The 24,818-nt window shown below is 38.9% G+C and overlaps 1 protein-coding gene across 3 annotated transcripts in view; it reads right to left on the bottom strand.

Annotated features, from left to right (window-relative positions):
• Nucleotides 1-19,788, bottom strand: part of LOC119820860 (zinc finger protein 54-like) — a 35,782-nt gene extending 15,994 nt beyond the window's left edge. The window contains exons 1-5 of one of the 3 annotated variants that reach the window (XM_042055526.1): nt 19,485-19,788; nt 18,175-18,287; nt 16,647-16,738; nt 12,950-13,076; nt 9,590-11,206 (exon numbers count right to left, since the gene is read on the bottom strand). In XM_042055526.1, coding sequence (XP_041911460.1) covers nt 10,212-11,206; nt 12,950-13,076; nt 16,647-16,738; nt 18,175-18,287; nt 19,485-19,501 — 1,344 coding nt within the window. In that variant the 5' untranslated portion in view covers nt 19,502-19,788 and the 3' untranslated portion in view covers nt 9,590-10,211. Of the gene's footprint in view, nt 1-9,589; nt 11,207-12,236; nt 12,522-12,949; nt 13,077-16,646; nt 16,739-18,174; nt 18,288-19,484 lie in introns of those variants that run through there. The other 2 variants (XM_042055527.1, XM_038339530.1) reach the window with 2 other exon arrangements.
• Nucleotides 19,789-24,818: the final 5,030 nt, after the last annotated feature.

Here is a 24,818-nt window from a genome sequence, read left to right as displayed (position 1 = left end):
CATTACAGGAACTTGGATTTTGAAAAGAAATCACTGTCCATTGCTATCAACCCAACACTGGGTTCATCTTGTGATGTACTGCTCTCACCACTAGATGGTGGTCTTACCATTTTTTCTAACTCGGAAACAAGTTCTTTTGTGACTTATGGTAAAGGTGCTTTTTAGATAAAATATAGAATTTTTATGCAATGTTGAATGCAGAGACTATTGGCTGTCCTAGATTCAGAAAATAAATATGGTATGTGGTACCAGCCCTGAAAACATCAGTTACACCATCCACCTATGGCTTTGGGAATACTGAAGAAGAGGAGAAATGGAAATAAGGGACAGAGGAGGAAGAGCTAAGACATGCCATTCTCTAGACTCCATACAGCTGTTGTAATCAGTAACCAACAGCAACCGTACTTACCTGTGTTGACCTCACCCTAGACCACAATCAGTCTAGGAAAAGGAAAGGCTTACAAGGTCCCATTCTTTAAGTCTCAAATATTGGCTCTGGGTGGATTGTAGGAAAAGATTCACTGTTGTTAGCTGAAGTCCTCTGCTGAACCCACCAGACTCCAACACATACCTTCAAACACACAGTCTCACACATAAGCCTGGTTAATCTCTGAAGATCCCAAAGGAAAATGAATAGAGAGGACTATAACAGAGAAATTTGTTAGAATTGTAGACCAGGATAATGGAGAGTATGAGTGAGACTGGGCACTATTTGAAGTGTGCATGCACAAACACACACAAAATGTGTGTATATACATACATAGGTGTGTGAGTGTGAAACAGCTAATAATAGATTTTTGTTTTGTTTTTTTTTTTGTAAGAGGGTTTCTCGGTGTAACCCTGGCATTCCTAAAACTAGCTTCTTAAAAAATTTTATTTATTTATTAAAATTTTTCACTTCCTCCCCTCCTCATTTCCTTTCCACTCCTCCCTTCCCCCTCCCTCTCCAGTCCTAAGAGAAGTCAGGGTGCCCTGCTCTGTGGGAAGTCCAAGGCCCTCCCCCCTTTATCCAGGTCTAGGAAGGTGAGCATCCAAACAGACTAGGCTCCCAAAAAGCCAGTACATGCAGTAGAATCAAAACCCAGTGCCATTATCATTAGCTTCTCAGTCAACCCCCATTGTCAGCCACATTCAGAGAGTCCAGTCTGATCACATGCTCGTTCAGTCCCAGTCCAGCTGGCCTTGGTGAGCTCCCATTAGACCAGTCCCACCGTCTCAGTGGGTGGACGCACCCCTTGCAGTCCTGACTTCCTTGCTCATGTTCTCCTTCCATCTGTTCTTCATCTGGACCTTGGGAGCTCTGTCCAGTGCTCCAGTGTGGGTCTCTGTCTCTATCTCCATCCATCGCCATATGAAGGTTCTATGGTGATATGCAAGATATTCATCAGTGTGGCTATGGGAAAAGGCCAGTTCAGGCACTCTCTCCTTTGCTGCCCAAGGACCTAGCTGGGGACATATCCTTGGACACCTGGGAACTCCTCTAGAGTCAAGTCTCTTGCCAACCCTCCAAGAAGAGCTAATACCTATACTCCTTAATATGTTTCATAAAATAGAAACAGAAGTCATTGCCAAACTCCTTTTCTGAAGCTACAGTTACCCTGATAGCAAAACCACACAAAGACTCAACCAAGAAAGACAATCTCAATCTCAATCTCACTCATGAACATCAATGCAAAAATTCTCAATAAAATACTGGCAAACCGAATCCAAGAACACATCAAAAAATTATCCATTATGATCCAGTGATGCAGGGCTGGTTCAACATATGAAAATCTATCAATGTAATCCATCATATAAATAAACTGAAAGTAAAACTAGCTTTTTGTTTTTAGAGTAAACTAGGCTGGCCTTGAAGTCCCAGAGATCAGCCAGTCTCTTCATCAAGAGGGCTGGGATTAAAGACTTTTGCCACCATCCCAAGCTCAGAAATTTTTTTAAAAAAATGAATGTATCAGTCTATAGATTGCTTTTGGTTGTATCATTATCTAGTGTTTTTATTTATTTATCTATTTATTTGTTTATATATTTATTTATTGTTTTTTCAAGATAGGGTTTTTCTGTGTAATATCCCTGGCTTGTCTGGAACTCACATTGAAGGCCAGGCTGTCCTTGAATTTACTGAGATCCACCTACCTTTGCCTCTACAATGTGGCTTGTGCTACCATGCTCAGCCCATTATCTGGTATAATATCAATTAGTACTTAGGGTAAAGAAGCCTTCCTTTCTTGTGTCAAGAAGTATTTTTAAGTAGCAGCTTTGCTGTTAGTTTTTCTCTGAAGTTCTTATAGAATCCTGTCAATCTAGTCATGGGGTTGTTTTAAAGGTGGTATTTTATGCCAGCTAAAGTTTGATACTGCTTGTAGTTCTGTTTAGCTTATTTATTTCAAGTTGTTCAAATTTGGTAGATTATATTCATCTGTTTCAATTAGAGTTTCCAATTTAGTGTAACAGAAGTCTTTAAATTCAGTAAACAAGAGATCCAGTTGATCACACATTTCCGTCAAGTATACTGTGTGGTATACCTTTGATAATTGTCAAGACATGATAACAGGACAGGTCATAGTGACACACACCTTTAATCCCAGCACTCAGGAAGCAAAGGCAGGCCGATCTCTGTGAATTCAAGACCAGCCTCATCTACAGACTGAGTTCCAGGTCAGCAAGGACAACACAGAGAAATGCTGTCTCCAAAAAACAATCAAAAAGGACAGATAATGAAAAACAGAGTTGGGCAAGGTTAGGCAAGCTGTTTAACCAGTACTCAGGAGGCACAGGCAAAGGGAATTGAGTTCAAGGCCAGTCAGTAATACATGGTGAGTCTCAAACAGGTGGATGTACACAGTGACATTATCTCAAATAATGTAAATTGTTCCCTGAGAAATAGCTTTCATGATACCAGAAGTACCATGTGAACTTATGAACCACACCAACTGTCATTCTGGCACAATAAACATAAGAATGTAGCAGTGGCACACATACCTTGGTGGAAAGCAACATCTCTTTCATTGAACTTAAGACCCTCTTAACAAAAGTTTGTACATCATAACTGGTATTGGAACTCTAACTACCTACTAATGCTGGTGAAGACATGAATTCTGGAGGATAACAAACAAACACCACTTTACTAAACCGAGGATAACAAACAACCACCACTTTATTAAACCATCATCTAACAAGCAACTAAACATTTTTCCTTGTACTCAAAGCTAACTTTAGTCTTTATCCCTCATCAAGGAAATACCTCTTTTCAAAGGGGACCACTCAAAAATCCACAAATAATCAAAATGCAGAGTTTTAGAATCCAGACCCACTGGATACATCTGTGAAACATTCCTGTTCCTATGACTTGAACATTGTTTTTTGAAGAGGGGGTGGAAAGGTTAAAATAAAAAGGCTGAGTACCAGGGAGTTTATTGTGAGATTGTGTCTCCTAGTGTACTAGTCAAAGTTTTTTAGAGTATCAGAACTTATAGAATGAATATATATTCATATTCATATAGATATGTATATATATAATAGAGATTTATTGGATGACTTACAGACTGTCCAGCAAATCCAACAAGGACTGAATATAACAGAAAGTCCAAAATTTCAGTTTTTGCTTAGTCCAAAAGACTGGATGTCTTGGCTAGTCTTCAATACATGCTAGAATCCAAAAGAAATAGGCTCCAAAGCTGGTGAGGGAATAAATGTGCTAGCAAGAAAATGAGACAACAAATAGGCAATCAGCAAAATGATCCCTGTTTCCAGGTCCTTATATAGGCTTTCAGCAGAAAGTGTGGCCCAGATTAAAGGTGTATTTTCCAATTTATTTATTCTAATCAAAGGTACATGTCCTCCAGGCTCAAGAAGTAGATTAATGACATTTGTCTTGCTATCTCAAAGTTCCAGGCTAGAAGTGGATTTAGTCCCTTCAATACAAGCAAAAAGAATATCACCAGTGTGCTCTCAATTTTTGGATTGTAATTCATTCCAGATGTAGTCAAGTTGACAACCAAGAATAACCATCACACCTAACAAAGCCAGAAGCTTTGTCTATAAAATCTCAGCAACATGACCTCCCAACATGAGCTGGACAAAGACAAGAACAATGGACAGGTCAAAGTGGATGTGGAAAAGACCACAATGCCTCAACCCTACACAGAAAACTACAAGCAACTGGGGGATGCTGAGAGCAGGAGAAATAGTCTTCTGCAGGGAAGAGCACATCAATAGGCTGTTCAATACCAAATGTTCAGCATTGAAAATATACAAGTAATGTATGTATTGAATAGGTTATTTAGAACTATATATATGTAGACATAGACATCTATGTATGCAATAATACATAATGAGAAAGACACCATGATTTATAAGTATATGGGAGGATTTGTCTGTAGGAAAGCAAGAGGAGGAATGTTCTAATAATATAAAAAAATTCAAAATTAAAAATGTAAAAAAAGGAAAACAGATGAACATACAACAACAAACCCAAACTAGAAGCAAAAGAAACAAACAAGCAAGTTATATACCTATCAAGAAAATGCAGACTAAGACTTTTTAAAGTTTCCATGGTGCCCCAGTTACAATGTCAATCATCAGGAATAGATTGATAACTAATGTTGGCATACGTGTGGGAAAAGGACGTCATACACTGTTTTCTAGTGAGAACTAGAAACCAACTTTTGAAATAAGTCTAGATGTCCATCCAATAAATGAATAAATGAAAGAAAACTACAGTGTGATACAAAGCACAGATGCATGACACTTTCTGTGGAATCAATGACATATGTCTACTTATGGCAGATAAGAAAGCAATGACAAACCAAAGCTGAGACAAAGTCTAACTTGGTGAACTAATGAGATTTGTGTTTGTTTTCTTAATCAGAGTGTTTTGTGTGCATGTACATTTGTGTTCCTTGGATGTCCCTGGTACTCACTGTGGCCAGAGGAGAGTATTGGATGCCGTGGAGTTGAGGTTACAGATTGAGTGTCCATGTGAGGGGTGCTAGGAATTTAAGATGAGCCTTCGGAAAAAGAAGACGGTGCTCTTAACTACCGAGTCATCTCTAAAGTCAAGTGAAGCAGTGCATTTTATTGGGGTGACTTACAGAAGCACAAAGGACTCAATGACAGCTACATCACCCTGTGAAGTTGACGGGTAATGGAGCTGGAAACCTGAGGACCACTGCACAGCCTGAAGGCAGCTCAAGACACTCACTACCTCCTCTAGGCAGTTTGTCTTGTCTGGTTTAGGCAGCTTGACCAGTGTCTGCTTTATGGCTGGTTTGAACATCTTCTATGCAATTTAGCTTGTCTCCAAGTGTCAGCAGTAATTACTATTTATATATGTTTGAGGTAGGGGGCACTAGTGAATCTCCTCAGTTTTGGTGACTTCCTAACACTATTAACTTGTCTATTTCTGAGTTTGGGGAGCTTCTCTGCAAGATAACATATTTTTCAAGAGTGAAAATCAACTCTTGTGTCAGTAACCATTTGGCATCAACTATCAGCTATATGGCGTATCTGATATTTACATTATGATTAATAATAGTAGCAAAATTAGTTATGAGGGAGAAAGTAAAATACTTTTATATTTTAAGTCACCACAACACGAGGAAGATTATCAAAAGGTCAGAATATTTTAGGATGGTTGAGAACTATACTGCCTTAGATCATCCAGTTCCTTTACCTCTCTTAATATCCTGTGTTTTAAGGACTTCCCTCCAAGAATGAAGGGTTTAATCTCAGAGGAAACTGATATATAATATCCACTCCTGGACGTGAACTGCACAGACTTGCCATTTTACCAACGAGCACTTGGCCATCATGTTCATTGCTGCTTTATGGACAGCAACTAAGAAATGGGTTCAAGATAAGTATCCATGCAAGGAAGTCTGGACTGCAAGGAGTGCTCCCATCCACTGAGATGGTGGGGCTGATCTATTCAGAGCTTACCAAGCCCAGCTGGACTGGGACTGAAAAAGCATGAGATGAAACCGGTCTCCCTGTACATGGCGGACAATGAGACCTGCTGAGAAGCCAAGGACAATGACACTGGATTTGGATCCTACTACGCATACTGGCTTTGGTGGGGCCTGGCCTATTTGGATGCTCACCTTCCTAGACCTGGATGGAGGGGGGAGGAACTTGGACTTCCCACAGGGCAGGGAACCCTTACTACTCTCTGGACAGGAGAGGGAGGGGGAGTGGAGGGGGGAGGGGGGTAAATGGGAGATGGGGAGGAGGCAGAAATTTTTAATAAAAAAAATAAAAAAGATAAGTATCCATCACCTGACATATGGTTAAATGAAAATGTATGAGCTAGCTTCAAACTTGTGTTCTCATTCAAGTGTGAAGGCCCAAAAATATGAGCCTATTCCACTATGTCCGAAGGTCACAGAGTTTTAGCTTGTTCAAAGTTGCTGACAACTGTGGCTACACACCCTGACCTAGGGAGTGGTTACTAGGTGTTTTGGACATTAAGATGACCATAGAGGTGTATCCTCTCCACTCTAACCAAAGGTCAGAGAATTCCAGCATACTTCTGTTCTTTCTTTTGAATTATGAGGTTTTACCATACTTCTACTCTTTTTTTTTTGAATTATGAGGTTTTACCTAAGGAGTGGCTGCCTTCAGAATACTTGGTCTATGGTAGGTTCACTGCCTAAACAATGGAATGATTTTCTCAAGAATTAATGACTTGATGTCTCAAGAAATGGGGAAAGTAACTGTTCGAGTTGTCCTTTGTATCATGTTAAATCAGTCTTTTGCCTTCTTCCCCATATTGTATTGGGGTATAAAAGTGTATGAAAAATTAAATGTGGGCAATTTTAGTATTCACTGGAACTCATTTCTGGTACTATCTGTTGTTTCTGTTAATGTGTGCTAGATATTAAACTGGGGATGGGGTAGGAATAAGTGAAGAAGAGTAAGGGGGTTAACCAAAAGGAAGGATGTATAAAGAAGCCTCTTGAAATCCCACTGTCTTACAGGTTAATAGTAAATATGATTTTAAAACTTTGAACAGAGGTGTCCCACATGTGTGAATAATGCTGCTTCCAGATGCCAGAGCTACTAAATCAAACTCCTTGTACTAGATGCTGCTTATCTGCCTAGGAATTACTGGTCAGGAGGCCTGAGAGACATTTGAAACAAAGCAGGTGCCAGTATTCTTGCTTTGCCACCCTAAGAACATGGTGTTGCTATAAACACCAAACACTTTAGCTTCAAGATCAAGAGAACTTGAACTTACCAGGAATTTCTCCCAACTGGATCCCTTTCATAGAACTGTAAGGTCATGTGAGGGCTGAATGCAAAGAAAATAAGTTAATATTCTTACCCATGGACTCTACATCGTAAAATACCAACCTATTGTGCAAAATGTATATGCAATACTGGCACAACTGTAAATTGGCATAGCCCACTGCTCTTCATTGGATTTGAGTCATGCTCCATAGAGAGAAATTCATGCCTTTCACAAACTAAGGCTTTGAAGTATAAGTCCAAAGACAGAAACTATTTGTTTTATTAATGATGATGTCAATCTGCCATCTCAATATTCATATCTATAAATTATCAATTTTTCTACTCTCAACTTTGATGAAAGAAGTATCCTCTTGTAGTAGGTACTTGGTAATGCAGAGACTCATAACTGTTCAAGAAGTATTTAGAAAAAGTAACTGTAAGATTAGGCCAATTAAAATTTCATCACGACTGAGGGATGGTACCATGAGCCTCCTTTACCTCCATGAAGGTCTGTTGACAGTAAATGAAAGCTATGTCATTTTATTATTTGTGTCCAGCAAATACTTTTCTTCAGTAGTTCAAAATTCATGCCCTGAGGGATTTCTTTTTTTTATTGCTTTACTTTTTGAGATGAGATTTCTCTGTACAGTCCTCGCTCTGTTGGGAATTGCACTGTGGACCAGGCTGAACTCAAAAGAGATCCACATGTTTCTGACTCCATAGTGCTGAGATGAAAGGGATACACCACCAAGCCCAGAGTCTTAGAGATTTCTAAGCTGTTTTTGATAAGCCTATGATGTCATAGTCAGAGCCTATCTCTTTACAGTTTCTCACTTTCTTGCTATTTGTAAGGTTTCAGTGTAGTGTAAAGATTATTGAAAGTGAACAGAAGATGAGACTGAATTAAAACATTGTCTTTCAAGCTGAAGTTGCATTGATGTTGGCAATTTCAGCACTAGGTAAAGGATTTATCAAATTCAATTTATTTGGTGGGTGAAATTTCCAATGAACAGAAGATATGGGGATTATATATGGTATCCCTTTACATATTTTCTCAGAATTATGAAATTTGTGGTATACTGAACAATTAGAGGTCTTTGTCACATTTTTGAAAAAAAAATCAGCATTTATTCCATTTATGTCATGCATTACTACTTCATTTCATTGCATTCATCCCTGCAATGAAAACCCTACACCCAACTAGCAGTTATTTTCCTTTGTCTCTGTTCCCAGACTCTGTCAAGTACTAACTTATTTTCCAACCCCACTTATTATAAATTTTATATAAAATAGAATACATGATGTATTGTTTCTGAATTTTCACTCAGCATATCTTCAAGTTTTATCTATTTTATTACATATATTAGTATTTCATTTCTTTTTCATCTTTGGATAGTTATAATTTTGCTACTCATATTAACACACCATTATTTTTTGAATACTTGGAAGCATTCTTAATACTACTAGAATGCTAGGTCATATGGCAATTTGAATTTTTACTTTCAAAGAGATTTTCAATCTTTTTTTATCATAACACTTTTATTTTGCAGGTTTAAGGATTCTAGTTTCTTGGCATTATCACCAATATTTGCTATTTTATATTTGCGAATATGATTGCCCTTCTATTGAGGAGCAGGTGATATCCCATTGCCATTTTTATTTATCTTTTTCTAATGACGTTGTTCATCTCCTATTTGTATTTTTTAAAGTTACTACATATTTTGTCCTTATTATGATTTATTTTACTTTCTTCAAGACAGGCTTTATGTATACCTGGCAGTACTGGATATCACTATGTACACCAGGATGTTCTCAGACTCTTAGATGGTCTCGGACTCTTAGAAATCTTCTAGCCTCTGCCTCCTGAGTGCTGGGGGAAAAGGTATGCACTACATAGTCTGTCTTTATTATGAATTCTTGAATGCAAAACATTTTTTTGTTTTGTTCTTTAAGAAAAGATTTCACTATGTAACAGCCTTAGCTGTTATGGAACTAGCTGTGTACACTAGGCTGGCCTTGAACTCACAGGTATCCACCTGCCTGTCCCCTGGGATGCCAGGATTAAAGATGTGTGGCACCACAACATGTAAAGATGATAAGTGACTTTATTACTGAATTTCCCAGGAGCTGGAGTCAAGGTAGTTCTTAAAGAGCACTGGTGTCCTTCCAGAGGACTGGGGTTCGATTCCTAACACACAGAGAAGAGATCACAACTATCTGTAAATCCAGTCTCATGGAATCTTATGCCTTCTGCTGCATTCCCCGGCACGTGGCAAGCATGTAGTGCAGAGAAAGATTAGCAAAGCAACTCTTTACACATTGGGCAAAGCACCCATACATGTGAAAAAAGAAATTCACACTGTTACTATTGCAAAATTTTTTAAAATATAAACTCTGTGATATCTCCTAAGATTTAACTTCATAACAGGTTTTCACAAATTTCTTATCTCTATGTTTCTATTTATCGTAGTTTGTCTTTTTTGTTGGACTTTCTTTGGACCCACAGCACCCAAACAATGACACAATGATGTATTATAAAATATGAAACCTTGACCTTTATGTTTGTTCCCAACTAGCTCTTATAACTTAAGTAACAGGTTTCTATTAACCTACATTTTGTCAACTGGCTCTTTACTTCTCTTCGATTTTGTACACCTGATGCCTCCCATGTCTTTTTGGCATCCACTACCATACCAGATTCATCCCAAGTTCCTTTCTCTCCTGAGAAGTTCTGCCCATTTTCTCCTACCAAGCCATTGGTCATTCAGCTCTTTATCAAACTAATCAGAAAGAACTTTGGCAAAGACACATCTTAACAGTATACAAAAAATTATCCCATAGCACATTATTTATGCTGTTAGGCTTTATAGGCAGAGAACACCTAAAAAAATGCGATTTCACATTATAAGAATGGTATTTTTTCTCTCCACTGTAAACTCTCTGATGTGTTTTAAGATTTGAAAGATAGATATAGGATGTACTGTTCATTGTATTTGTTGTTTCTCTCTAGTATGAATGTTCTGATGGGCTTTGAGGTGGGAGTACCTAGTAAAAGATTTATCACACTCCTTACAACTATATGGTCTCTCTCCAGTATGAATTCTCTGATGTGTTCTAAGATGTGACATGTCGATAAAGGATTTGTTACATTCCTGACATTTGTAAGGTCTCTCTCCAGTGTGAACACTCTGATGTCTTCTAAGAGTTGAAATACGGAGAAAGGACATGTCACAGTGTTTGCATTTGTGAATTTTCTCTCCTGTATGAATTTTCTGATGTTTTCTGAGGTCCGAGCATGTAGTAAAACATTTTCCACATTCCTTACAACTGTAAGGTCTCTCTCCAGTGTGGACTCTCTGATGTGTTCTAAGATATGAGTTATGGGTAAAGGATTTCTCACATTCCCTACATTTGTAAAGTTTCTCTCCAGTATGAATTTTCTGATGTGCTCTAAGAGTTGAAAGTCGGGTAAAATATTTGTCACATTCTTCACATCTGTAAGGCTTCTCCCCAGTCTGTATTCTCTGATGTACAGTGAGGCCTGAGGCTGCACTGAAGTATTTCACACATTTCCTAGACTGGTGTGGAGTCTCTCCAGTGGAGAATTTTTGTTGCAAGAGACTGTAAGCAGAGGTGAAATAATCTTCATATTCTCCTTGTCTGTGTTCTGATCTTGCAGTGTAGTCTCTCTGATCTTGATTAATGTTGGGATACAAATTTAATGATTTCTCACAGACTTTAGATTTGCACGTTTCTTCTCCAGTGTGCATGCTGTCATGTCTATCTGGGTTTGATGAGTCAATAGAGGCATCCCCATGATTACTGCATCTGTAGCTATTAGAGCTTTCTGTAGTTTCACTTGTTCTATAAAGTGCACATGTGGAGGGGTCATGAAGCATTTTTACAAGGTCATTACACTGAGAAGACTCCTTTTCAGTCTTTACATGTTGATAGACAGGATCACATATGCAACAGTTCTCTGAAAATGAATACAATTCAGATTAATAGGGCTTGCTCCAACACTAAACATTTGATAAATGGCTGCCTTCCTAAGTTCTTTCTAAAGATAAGTGAATCAGAAACTAATTAGACATTTATCTTCCACCGTAATTGAATGTATTCTCACAAAAACAGATGAACAGTCTCCAAGGGTCTGAGATATAGCAGATACCTTATCCTTATCAAAAATGTCTAATGGCAGAAGATGATCAGGAAAGTGAGGCATAAGCAATTAGCTGTGGGATGGCGCTCATTGACTGATTAAGAATTATTAAGAATACATGTCTCTATTTTTAAATATTTCATCTCAGAAGATTGCTGAAGAATACTGTTAAGAAGGGCCAATTCCTTAAAATATTAAAGTCTTACTTAAAAATATCAAATGGTTTTTCTCTCTAGAAAAACATATTAGATTCTTTTAAATTAGTGGATGGAAAGCTAGTATTCTGCCAGACAGCAGAGGCTCAGTTCATTTGAGGCAGGTTTGAAACAGGCAGCTATTGCTTATTTCTATCTTTCCTGGTCTTAGCTTCACATACTACTGTGTTTCCTAACTTTCTTCATATGCTTATTTCCAAGTCTATTCAGTACACCGGCTTCTGAGAAGGGTGTCTGTGTATTCTCCACTGGACAAAATATGTAATATGAAGATATACATGCAAGGAAGGCAATTTCAGACTAATACTAATTCATGGATTGACTTTAGGGTTATAATTTGTAAAATTATTCCAATCTGATATCAGCATAGTTAAATTAAATGCATTTTGTGCCCGGCGGTAATGGCGCACGCCTTTACCCCAGCACTCGGGAGGCAGAGGTAGGCCGATCTCTGTGAGTTCAAGGCCAGCCTGATTTAAAAGAGGTAGTTCTAGGACAGGCACCAGAGCTATAGAGAAACCCTGTCTCGAAATACAAAAAAACAAAACAAACAAAAAGAAACCAAAAAATTTACATTTTGTACTGGTATTAAGTCACCATAAATTAGGTGCAATAAAACACAATACCTTGTAACAGTTACAACAGGCAGGATGCATCCTGGGACCAGAATACTCCACTAAGTTCAATGATGAGGCATTCTTTCAAATGGAATCGAATATAGCAAAAGCATTCTCAGCTCTTGCTTTCTCTTTCACTGGAAGCCATTACTGTTGTCCTGCTTATTCACGAGCTCACCCTGGTTTTGACTACTCTCTCCTCTCCACATTCCAGGGCAATCTCATTTGCTCAGGACAGGTGACCAGGCCTATCTTGCATACAATAATCCACATGTTCTGTGAGGTAGCCAATGACCCATGCTAGAATTTTTAGAAAGAATAGAGACATCAAACAAAATACTGTGCTCAGTACATCAAGAGAACACAAAGTAGAAGAAACTAGGAATGATTTCCAGTTGCTATTTCTTGCGAGAATCTTTTAGCATATTTAAGGAAAAATTTCAGATCGCCTATCCTGAGCTTTTTCTCACAAAACCATGAAAGTTACAATAATGGACTTGGAGCTTTAAGATATATATGGAAATATATATGGAATTTATTTTGGAAACACAGTGAGGTTTGCATGGCACCTTTAACATGGAAATGAAAAGAGAGTCAAATTCCATAAAAAAGTTATTTCTACTACCAAACTTTCCTGCCTTCCATTGTTTCTAGGACAGCTTAACAGAGTTTACAAGTCAGTATATACAAAGAATGATTTAGGAATTCTACAATAAAAGTGCTCTCACCCACAAATAGCAGGCTGCTGTAATTCTCCAACATCACATCAATGTACAAAGCCCTCTGAGCAGAGTCTAGGCATTCCCACTCTTCCTGGGAGAAGTCCACAGTCACATCCCTGAATGTCAATGGACCCTGAAATACAAAATACAGTTTGACCAGGTGATCCCATAAAGAGGCTTTCCTTGAGATAAGGAGACTTGAGGAAATTAGGGATGTAGAAGAGTGAATACAATTACTCAAAGCAATGATTTCTGATATAGTCACGCTTTATAATGAATGGTCTAAGTCCCTGAAATCAAGATGACAAAGTGGTTTCACAAGCACATCCATGAAAAGAGACACACATTTATGTCTGGACACAGTTGTCTCCCTGGTATGGATGCTGTGTTTGTGTCCCATGGATCACAGTGTATATGTCTCAGAGGAAAATGGTGATGAGGAAATGTGCTTTAAATGCTGTACCTATAGATCATGCTACAGTACCAACAGTGAATCAATCCTGTGCATTTTTCAGTCTCACACGATTGTATTCCTAACATGCTCAGTTTGCATGTTTAAATTCCATTACATCAACTCCATTCCATTAAAGAGAAAAGGAATGAATATGGAAGACAGAATTCACAATTGAATCTAGGTAAAGAGCTGTTTTTTCCCCACAGTAACAATGAGTGTAACAGCAATGTATACTGTCAATTTTAACATTACAACATAAGATGAAGTAGTCTGTGGGATTACTTTTATAAGAATATCTGAGTTACTAGCAAGCTGACAGAAAAATCTACATCAGCCATATCTGATATAATCTAAAATTTTACTCAAGGATAGGCATAAGGCAACTAAAACAAATAACAATTTTAGAAGTTCTGGGGACTATTTCACTCCCAAAGAGTTATAAAAACTGGGGTAAGTCCAAAATCACATCAAATAGTTTCTGAGTAGCAGCTAAGCATGTACACGTAAGTATAGTAAACTGTGGATACATTCAGAAGTGACAAGATTTCCTCTGAAAATGAATATATTGAATTCTGTGAGAATTACAGTCACTATTCAGTGCTGTGCAAATATAATAGAGTTCAAAGAAGAAGAATAATAATAGAGCTCAGGAGAAAACTTTAGCTACTGTATCTGAATTTTGTGGTTATCAGCGTGTTCCCTTTTAGTACTTATGCTGTATTGCCTATCACACTTTAGGTTAGTAGTGTTCACGATTCTTCCTATTTCTCTGAAAATGGAAAGTGTTAACATAATCTGTCTGAGTCATGAATAAGGAACAGAAATACAAATCAGAGCCCATTTCCTAAATCTCTATGTTAAAACATGCAGCTTCAAGGTAGGGGAGTAGAACCATGACTCTCACAGGAACAGACTAGAGGAAAAGAATCACGAGGAAATGTTCTGCATCAAATATGATGGATTATGCACACCAATTAGTCAATGCCCTCAATTCTTGGTGAATTCCACATAATGCTACATAATGACTTCCAACCAAAAGGGGCTGCACAGTAGGATCCTATATTTTGTTTGTGCGTGGTTGTGGGGAGGTTAGAGAATAAAATATACTGATCTCTCAAGTTTGGGAAGTTACCATTGAACACCCTAATCAAGTAGGTGATGTGATCAGCAATTCTCCTGAGACAAACAGATATCAGATGTCAACAAACACATGGACACGTCATCACTGTTGTGATATTAAACACCAAAGAGAAATACAGGTAGAGTACAATCTGAATCTACGCTCAAGAACATCAGTTTCATGGCAACATCAATCCATGTTCTGCACTGTCTAGTGTGCTTACATTTTTAGTAGTAAGATCCAAGTTTTACACAGTATTAAAAATCAAGATATGTCTCTTTTAATTCCACACATTGCTAAGATGTTGTGACAGCTATTCCTTGTGATTCAATATGTGCTTTTTATAACCATGATTCAAGGAAATGTGACAGACCTCACCAATTGGAGCCTACATGCCACAGGAGTCCTACACACTAATGTACAGAGATATAGTTCGATGCTCTACGGCAATTGGGCTTCAACACATATTTTGTTCATGCATTAGAGTGGATATATTTTCAAAATTAAAGATCATAAGTTAATGTATAATATTTATACCCAAATAATTGGGGGAAAATAAAATTGAGAAAAGTGCTACAGGAGATGTAGACATATTGAGTTACAGTGTACAGGTGTAGTCATAACAGAATACTATAGAGGATCCAGAAAGAATACTGTAAAGCCATGCCTACTAAATATTTAATAATGGTGGCAAAAAGATAAGTTAGAATAATATGGCCATTTTACCAAATGGTATAGGCAAAACTGGATCCAAGTAGGTGAATGAAATTAGATTCTTATTTTTCATTTGTAAAAAAAAATCCATTAAAATGGATCAAAAATATAATTTGAAACAAGAAACAGAAATCTAGAAATCATAGGGAATATCCATATATATATACTGGGATGGGCAAAGACTTCTCGATTAGAAAGAATAGCAACAGCATAGGTTTTGGTTCCAGAGGGTTAGCAAGTAACCCTTGCTGGTCATGAGCCCCCACTGGGCAATACCTGGCTTAGCTCCAGAGTTTTCACTCAGCTTCTAATCCATCATTTGTGTTAAAGATTTCTTTTGTTATCCTATGCTAATCTTATCTGAGAGTTTCCCATGGATAAAAAGCCTATGTAAAACTTGGTTTAGAGAAAATCAGGAAAACCGAAGTACCTCATCAATCAGGTATTTGCACCTGGCACTGTATTTTCAGAAACTTCATTCAGTTTGTGTTGACATATGGAAATCTACCAGCGAAAATAGAAATTTATGAAAAAATAAAGATACCAAGAGGCAAAGGGAAAGTGCTTCAGTTTACCAAGACTAAGATCCCTGTGGCCACAGAAGCTAAGTTCATTCTCATGTCTCTAATTCTTCATTTCACCAACCTGCATGATCCCACATACCCATTCTGCTAAACGTGACAATTAACATTTTTTTTTAATTTTATTTTTTGGTTTTTCGAGACAGGGTTTCTCCGTAGCTTTGGAGCCTCTCCTAGAACTAGTTCTTGCTTACCAGGCTGGCCTCAAACTGACAGAGGTCCTCCTGCCTCTAACTCCCGAGTGTTGCGATTTAAAGCATGTGCCACCACCTCCCAGTTTACAAGCGACAATTAAGTGCAGCTATATTATAAAGTGTCAGAAGGAAGGAAGCACATTTTCCCTCACATGCATGATCTAGACAACAGTATGTGTATATGGAAACAGTGTACACGTGCGCACAGTAGAACATGGAGAGAAGAAAACAAAGAACATTAAATATCAGGGTTCAATTAGGACTGAATTCAGGTAGTGAACACAAGTTATGAGAAAGAGTATAAAGCTAATTTCTTTTCCAGTTCTAATTCTGTCACAGCCTTTCTTTCTTTTTCATGATTCACAAGTTCACATAAATATATTCTGTAATGAAAATATAAAATCCCTTGTGAGGCTGCAGAGGTTCTGATCCCAATGACTACTCTAACTGCATAAAAGTACATTGAGTTGCATACTCTTTGGGTCTGGTTAATTTCAGTATGTAATTGTCTGCTTCTTTGTCTGCAACATTTTTCATAATAATGTTAAAAAAGATAACCAGAATAACAATTTAAAGGCTTCAAATGTCTCAAACAACATTTCTATAAAAAAAAGGGGGGGGGGGGAACATGAGCACTGACCTGGGGCCCGTTTACTGGAGAATCAGCCATTTCTTTTTGCTTCTCTTTTTTGAGTTTCTCTTTCAGGAACAATGAATAGAAGGTTTGTTGGCCTTTTATATAAGGAGGCAAAAGAAAAAGTTAATACTGAAAGCAGTTAAAGAAAAATGACAAACCACTTGAAAAGATCCAAGAAACACAATATGACCACGTGTTTTATCAATGATTCCCAGTTCAGGAGAGCAGGGAACGACATTTGAAGCTTGCGGAGAAAAATCACTGTCAACCATATTGTTTTATCTAGAAAAATTCTACCTTAAAATTGATGGAGATGTAAGTGCAGTTCAAGATAATTACAAAGTAAAAGAATTAATAGTTATGAGGACATGACTAGTGATGTCAATGAAAAGGACAGCATCACTCACATGCACACTCAAATAAAATTTTACTTGACTCCATTTTCAATTCTTCTGTAGAACCAGTTCTCGTACCTACAATAGGACAATCCTGAGATCTTTCTCAGTGGACGTCTCCAGAATCATTTCTAGTGACACAGAATGTGGCACACTGATTTCATGTCCCACTCACACATTCACTTGAGTCCCTTGCAGTAATTACAATAGATTTAAAAATCAGTGGGAAGGAGGAACACCACACAATGGTACTCACATAGGAGGTTTAATGTAAGAGGCGAGACAAGGGGCAGAGAAGGGGGCTAAAACTGGTCCCTGGGGATAGGAGTGGAGGAAGAGAAATAACGAGAGATGGTGAGAGACAGAGAGAGGAACAGAAAACAGAGAGAGAGAGAGAGAGAGAGAGAGAGAGAGAGAGAGAGAGAGAGAGAGAGAGGGGGGAGGGGAGGGAGGGAGGGAGAGAGAGAGAGAGAGAGAGAGGAGAGAGGAGAGAGAGGTAGAAGATGAGCAAAGCCCACCTTTTAAAAGGGAACATAGTGCATGTGCATAGGAGGTGCTCTTAGTGGCTGAAGCTGAGGACCTATCTTGTCAGGACATCAAGTATAGGCCAGTACATCTGAATACTAACAGCTATCCCTTCACCAATTCTTCCAAATACCTTGATCCTGAGCTACTGTCTCATCCCTCTTCACCTTCCTGGCCTCTTTGTTCTGCCCCAACAAGTGAGCAAGTCTGGGTGATCAATTAACCCTGCACATGAGAAAGAGATTCCTCAGGAAGCACCTGGATTTCTAACACAGTACTGTGCTCAGTAGATGAAGAGAGGAATCTAGAAGTGTCTCCCCAGTTGTCAGGCAGGGTCAGAATACTGAAAACATTTAGGAATCATTTTCAGTTAGTGTGACTTGAATCCCACTTCCAGTCACAGGACAGTCAAATCTCAGCTGCAGAAATGGAACTGAAAGATTGGGATGAGAATATCACACACTAGTGACATCCTGAGTTTATCAGAGACCCAAGATGATGAATGTCTCAAACCTCTCAAAAGCTCAAGCGCTTTCAGAGTAAGAGAAAGACACTCTGAGGGAGAGCACTCTGAGGAGGAGCAAGGGAGACTGCATGCAAACAATTCTTACCCACAGAAATCAGACTGCTACAATTCTGCAACATCAAGTCTCTGCACAAAGTCCCCTGAGCAGGTTCAGGCACTGCCTCGCCTCCTGGGAGAAGTTCACAGTCACACCACTGGCTGTCAACAGACCACAAAATAAAAAACAACAGTTTGAACAGTTGTTTCAGCGGACACCTTTAATCTTAGCACTAGGGAAACAGAGAAGGGTGGAATTCTGTGTTTTCCAGGCCAGTTTAGTCTACTTGGTGAGTTTGGGCCAGACAGAGCAACACATGAATTTAGGACTCAAACACAACACACACAGGAATCAAAAAATAACAGCTTGATTTTGAGCCCATGGACAGTGTTTTTCTTTGACCAGGAAGACAAAAGATTTCTCTAGACATTTTTTTTTCTGATATAGATGAGTTATTGTAATTATATGAAAGATGCTTTCTTTGTTATTTTATACCATATTTTTTCATTGCTTTTTCTTTTTTTCTTGATACAGGTTTAATCTGTGTAGATTTGGCTGTCCTTAACCTTCCTCAGTGGGCCAGAGTGGGAAGGAATTCTCAGCCCCCAAATGCTGGGATTAAATGGTTGTGCCACCACCACTACCACGTGGCTTATATGACCTTTTCTAGCTGTGGAAATACTGTGATCTAGTAACATAAAATAGCATGCTGTCCTTTCCTGGCTCTAAGTTGCACATTAAGAACTCAGTAGAAAAAAAAAAAAAACATTTCTTTTTTTGAGACAGGGTCTCACCATGATACCCTGGCTCTCCTAGAGCTCATTAGGTAGACTAGGCTGGCCTCGGACTCACTGAGAACCACCTGCCTCTGCCTCCCCAGCGGTGGGATTAATGGTGTATATAACCAAATTTTTCAAAGATTCTTTTAAAAACAATCTACTTACATGACAAATTGTCAGACGAAAATTTAATAATGGACCAAATGTTTTCTTTTAATTGTTAATGTTTTCAACCATATCCATGGAACTCGCAAAATAATATAATTTCGGATTAAATTCCTTATCCTGGCGTTCATTTCATAACAAATATATAAAAGGTCTTTGGGAGTCAAAAATCCCAAGTTCTATGTGCCATTCTCTTTAATAGCTAAGAGGTTTAGCAAGAAAGTTGGCGTGGAGGAATGTAAATTTGAAGAGTTTTTTTTTTTTTCTTTCCAACACACAAAGAGAACCAACTGTCTTCGCAAACAAAACACATAAATTCAAATATTCTACTAGGTCATTTTAATGAGATTATTTTGGCACTCAGATCAATGAAAAAAATCAGGAGAGTTCGAATTTATGTGACCTAAAATTTACCGACGACGGTAAGACATCCACAGCCGACTTTCAGAGTCTTATGAGCAGCAGGGAAACTGCTTGCACCATCCCTTTGCTCTTGGGTCCCGGCCCCGTGGCTCCTCTGAACCTCCTGGGAGGTTCCAGGGTTGCCGCGCTGCTGTCCGGTGACTTTCCCAGGCTGCCTTGTACAACGACTGAGCTCCGGAGATTTCAGATCCTGAAATACCTGCCAGAGTCTCCCTCACCCAGTTCCGGACCACGCAGCTTCCCACAGTGCAAGGCCCAGAGCACCAACAGGGAAGCAGCATTAGGCACTTCCGGCTTTGGCTCCTCAGTGCACTTCCGGGTCCTCTCCCTTACTAGTTTCCCAGCTTCTGTTTATGTCACTTCTCTAACTCCTCCCACTTGTCCGTCATTCCACCTATACTCACCTAAATAAACTCTAGCACCCTCCCAACTGCTGTTCCTGTTAGAGTGTCTCCGCCCCATTGAACTGTCCCTCCCACTCCGTCTCAGGCTGCCTTCCCCACAGCTCCAGCTGTCAGGCTGCCCTGAACCCGATCTGCACAGCCTCTCCACATACTTCCATGGTTGCTGCCAGAACTGGATCTAGGGAGACATTGCACTCAGGTACCTGACCCCCATAGTGAGTTCTGAAACCTTCAGTTAAAAGACAGGCAGCCTAACCTCGGCTAGACTCCCAGCCTCCAGGACCGAGCTCATTCTGCGCTGTACTGCTCTCACCATTAGATAACGGTTTTGTGATTTTGGTAACTCAGAAACACGTTAGGCTTCTGTGACTCACACAGAAGATGCTTTTTAGATAAAATATAGAATTTTTTAAAAATGCAATGGTGAATTCAGAGAATATTGCGGTCTCTGATGCATAATAAAAGGAAGGTATTTGGTACCAGCCCTACAAAAGTCAGTGGCTCTGGGAACATTGAGGAAGAGGAGTTGAAAGGGAATTATCAGGGAAAGATGAGGAAGGGCTAAGACATGCCATTCTCTAGACTCCATACAGCTGCTGTAATCAGTAACCAACAGAAACTGTATTTACCTGCATTGACCTCACACTAGACCACAATCAGTCTAGGAAAGGGAAAGGCTCACAGGACCAACTCTTTACCTCTCAAATGTTGGATCTGGGTGGATTGTAGGAAAAGATTCACTGCCTTTAGCTGTCTGTCGTCCTCTGCTGAACCCACCAGACTCCAACACAGCTCCAAACCCACAGTCCACAGTCTCACAGAAGTCCCTGGTTAATCACAGTTGGTCCCAAGCAAAATTAATAGAGAGAAACATAATATGGAAATTTGTTGGAATTGTAGACCAGGAGAGTGCAGAGGTAGGATTGTGAATGGGCAGTGTTTGAGGTGTGCACGCACAAACACAAACAGAATGCAGAATGTGAGCATATCATACATTGGTGTGTGAGTATAAAAAAGCTAATAATAGAATTTTTTTTTACAGCAGAGTTTCTCTATGTAACCCTGGTAGTACTGGAACTAGCTTGCTTCCTTCTTTCTTTCTTTCTCTCTCTCTCTCTCTCTCTCTCTCTCTCTCTCTCTTTCTCTCTCTCTTTCTTTCTTTTTTCCTTCCTTCCTTCCTTCCTTCCTTTTTCTTTTTCTTTCTTTTTTTTGATACAGGTGTCTCTCTAGCTTTGGAGCCTTCCTGGAACTAGCTCTTGTAGACCAGGTTGGCCTCGAACTTGCAGAGATCTGCTTGCCTCTGCCCCCTGAGTGCTGGTATTAAAGTTGTGTGCCACCACTGCCCTGTGATCAGAATTTTTTAAAAATGGATGAATGAATCTGTAGGGTTTTTTTTTTGGTTGTATCGTTTTCTGGTGGTTTTACGTATTTATTTATCTATTTATTCATCATTTTTTTCTCAAGATAGGGTTTCTCTGTGTAACAGTACTGACTTGTCTAGACTCAAACTCACTGAGATCCACCCACCTCTACCTCTACAATACAGTAGGTACTACAATGCTCAGTTCATTATCTGGTATAACATCACCTTGTATTTAGAGTCAAGAAGTCTTCCTTTCTGTGCCAAAAAGTATTTTGAGTAGCAGCTTTGCTGTTAGTTTTTCTCTGCAATTCTGATAGAATCCTGTCAGTCTAGGCACAAGGTTGTTTAAAGGTGGCATTTTATAACTGCCTTATTTTCATTACTTCTTATAGTTATATTTACCTTATTTATTTCATGTTGTTTAAATTTGGTATGTTATTGTTTTTTATTTCAATTAGAGTTTCCAATTTAGTGTAACAGAAGTCTTTAAATTCAATAAACAAGAGATCCAGTTGATCACACACTTCTGTCAAGTAGACTGTGCAGTTACCTTGGGTAATTGTCAAGACATTATAACAGGACAGGTCATAGTGACACACACCTTTAATCCCAGCACTCAGGAGGCAGAGGCACAGGCACAGGCACATAGATCTATGTGAGTTTAAGATAAATCTGGTCTACAGAATGAGTTCCAGGTCAGCAAACACAACACAGCAGAACCATGGTTCCAAAAACCACAAAAGAGAAAAACCTGATAAAGAAAAGTTATGTAAAGTTTGACAAGGTCAAGCAAGCCATTTAATTAGCACTCAGGAGGCATGAGCAAGGGGAACTCAAGTTCAAGTCCAACCAGATCTACATATTGAATCTCAGATGACTATAAATAGAGGCCTTATCTCAAAATAATTAAATTGATACCCGAGGAATAATTTTCATGATACCAAAAGCACCATACAAGCTTACAAAGGAGGGAGTCAACAAACAGTCTTAGACAACTATAATGCCTATTGTGGAGGCCCAAAAATGTGAGCCTATTTTCACCTTGTCTGAAGGCCAGAAAGCTTTAGCTTGTTCAAAGTTTCTGGAAACAAGTTTGGCTACATACCCTGACACAGGGTGAACAAACTTGATCATTTGACATTCAGTGGCCCATATAGGTAGATCCACTTCACCCTGACCAATGGTCAGGAAATTCAAGCATACTTCTTTCTGCTCCTTCTTTTGAAATAGGAGTTTTGACCTTGGGAATGGCTGTTTTCAGGATACTTGGTCTAGCATGGGTTCACTGCTTAAACAACAGAATGCTAATGACTTGATGCCTCGAGTATTGAAGCAAGTAACTGTTTTAGTTGTCCTTGGTATCATGTTAAAGCTGTCCTTTGCCTTCTTCCCTCTGCCAGTTTGGGATATAAAAGAGTATGGAAAATTAAACACAGAGATATTTCAGTATTCACTGGAACTCTTTCCTAGTACTACCCTATGTTTTCTGTTTTATTTTCATCCGTGTCTTCTTGTCCTTTACCAACTCTTCTAATCCCCATGCTCCTACTCTGATAAGTGCTATTTTGTTGGAGCTGGTCTCTCACAGTCTATGAACCACATCAACTCTCATCCTGGCACAATAACCCTAAGGATATACTAGTGGCAAGCATACCGTGGTCAAAACGTCTCTTTCATTTGACTCAAAACCCACTTAACAAAATTTCAGACACCATGACTGTTACTGGAAATCCAGCTTCCTACTGTTGCTGGTGAAGACATGAATCTTGGAGGATAACAACCACCACTTTACTAAATCATCATAATCCCTAACAAATAACTAAATATTTTTCTTGTGTTCACAAGTAAGCTTAATCATTTCCCCTCATCAAAGAAACATCTCTTTTCAACAGAGACCACTGCAAAAATTAACAAATCATCAAAATGGAGAGCCCAGGCTCAATAATTATGTTTGAAAAGGGGCTATGAAGATTAAAGAGACAGAAGATCAGGAAGTTTGTTGTGAGATTGTATCTTCTAGTGTACTAGTCAGAGTTCTCTAGAGTAACAGCACTTATAAAATGAATATACATATATTATATGTGTAAATATATAACATACATACATACACATACAAACACATATGTATATATAAAATGGAGATTTATTGGATGACTTCCAGGATGCTATCCAGGCCATCCAACAATGGGTGACTGTAGCAGAAAATCCCGAAATCTAGTCATTGTGTAGACTACAAGGCTGGATGTCTTGGCTGGTCTTCACTATATGCTGGAATCCCAAAGACAGATGCTCCAATGCCAGTGAAGAAATGGCTGTGCTAGCAAGAAAATGAGACAACAAACAGGCAATGAACAAAATGATTCTTATCTTCATGTCATTATATAGGCTTCCACCAAAAGGTGTGGTCAAGATTAAAGGTTTATCTTCCAACCTCTCACTCCTGATCAAAGATGTGCACCCATCAGCCTCAAGTTTGGATTAATGGCATTTGTCTTCCTATCTCAAAGTTCTACACTATAAGAGGATTCAGTCACTTCAAAATAAGCAAAACTTATCTTACAGGTCTTTCCTCCATTTCTGGATTGTAGGTCATTCCAGAGGTAAGCCAGCTGACAACCAAGAATAACCATCATACCTAGCAAGGCCAGAAGCTTTGTCTATAAAATCTTATCAACACAACTTCCCAAACAGGTGTTGGATAAAGATAAAAACAATGGCCATACCAAAGGGGATGGAAGAAATTCCCACAAGCCTTCAGCCCTACACAAACAACTACAGGCAACTGGAGGATGCTGGGAGCAGGAGAGTCTCCCCCAGGGAAGCACACACCTACTGCTTATTCAAAACCAAATAGTTAGCATTGAAAATATGCATATATCCAACATATATATTGAATATGTTATTTATAAACATATATGTATACATATAGACACATATGTATGTAATGACATTTAATGAAATCGATGCCATGAATTTGAAAGTTAGCAGGGAGAGTATATGGGAGGATTTATCTATAGGAAAGGTTTGGAGGCCCAAAAATGTGAGCCTATTCCACCTTGTCTGAAGGTCAAAGAGTTTGAAGTTTTTCAAAATTGTTGACAACAGCTGTCCCTAAACACCCTGACCTAGGGTGTGGTTACTTGGTGTTTTGGACATTAACATGGCCCATAGAGGTATATTCTCTCCACCCTGACTCAAGGTCAAAGAATTGGAACTTACTTTTTTTCCTTCATGTAAAAGGAGCAGGCCACGTCCCACAGGCATCCCATAGCCCGGCTAGCTTAACCCCCGAAATAACCACACAGAAATTATATTAATTAAATTGCTGCCTGGGCAATTAGCTCTAGCCTCTTATTGACTAACTCTCACATCTTGATTAACCCATTTCTATTAATCTGTGTTCACCATGAAGTCATGACTTACCGGCATGAGTCTAACCAATGTCCATCTTGGGCTGGAGAAGCATGGCTCTGCCACACTTCCCTTCTTCCCAGCCTCCTGTTCTGTCTAGTCCACCCACCTAAGGGCTGCCCTATCAAAAAAGGTCAAGGCAGTTTC

Source organism: Arvicola amphibius, chromosome 8 (assembly GCF_903992535.2).
Source record: "Arvicola amphibius chromosome 8, mArvAmp1.2, whole genome shotgun sequence".
NCBI classification, from domain to species: Eukaryota; Metazoa; Chordata; class Mammalia; order Rodentia; family Cricetidae; genus Arvicola; species Arvicola amphibius.
Note: the sequence above shows the minus strand (reverse complement) of the source record. Positions and strands in the feature narration are given on the sequence as shown.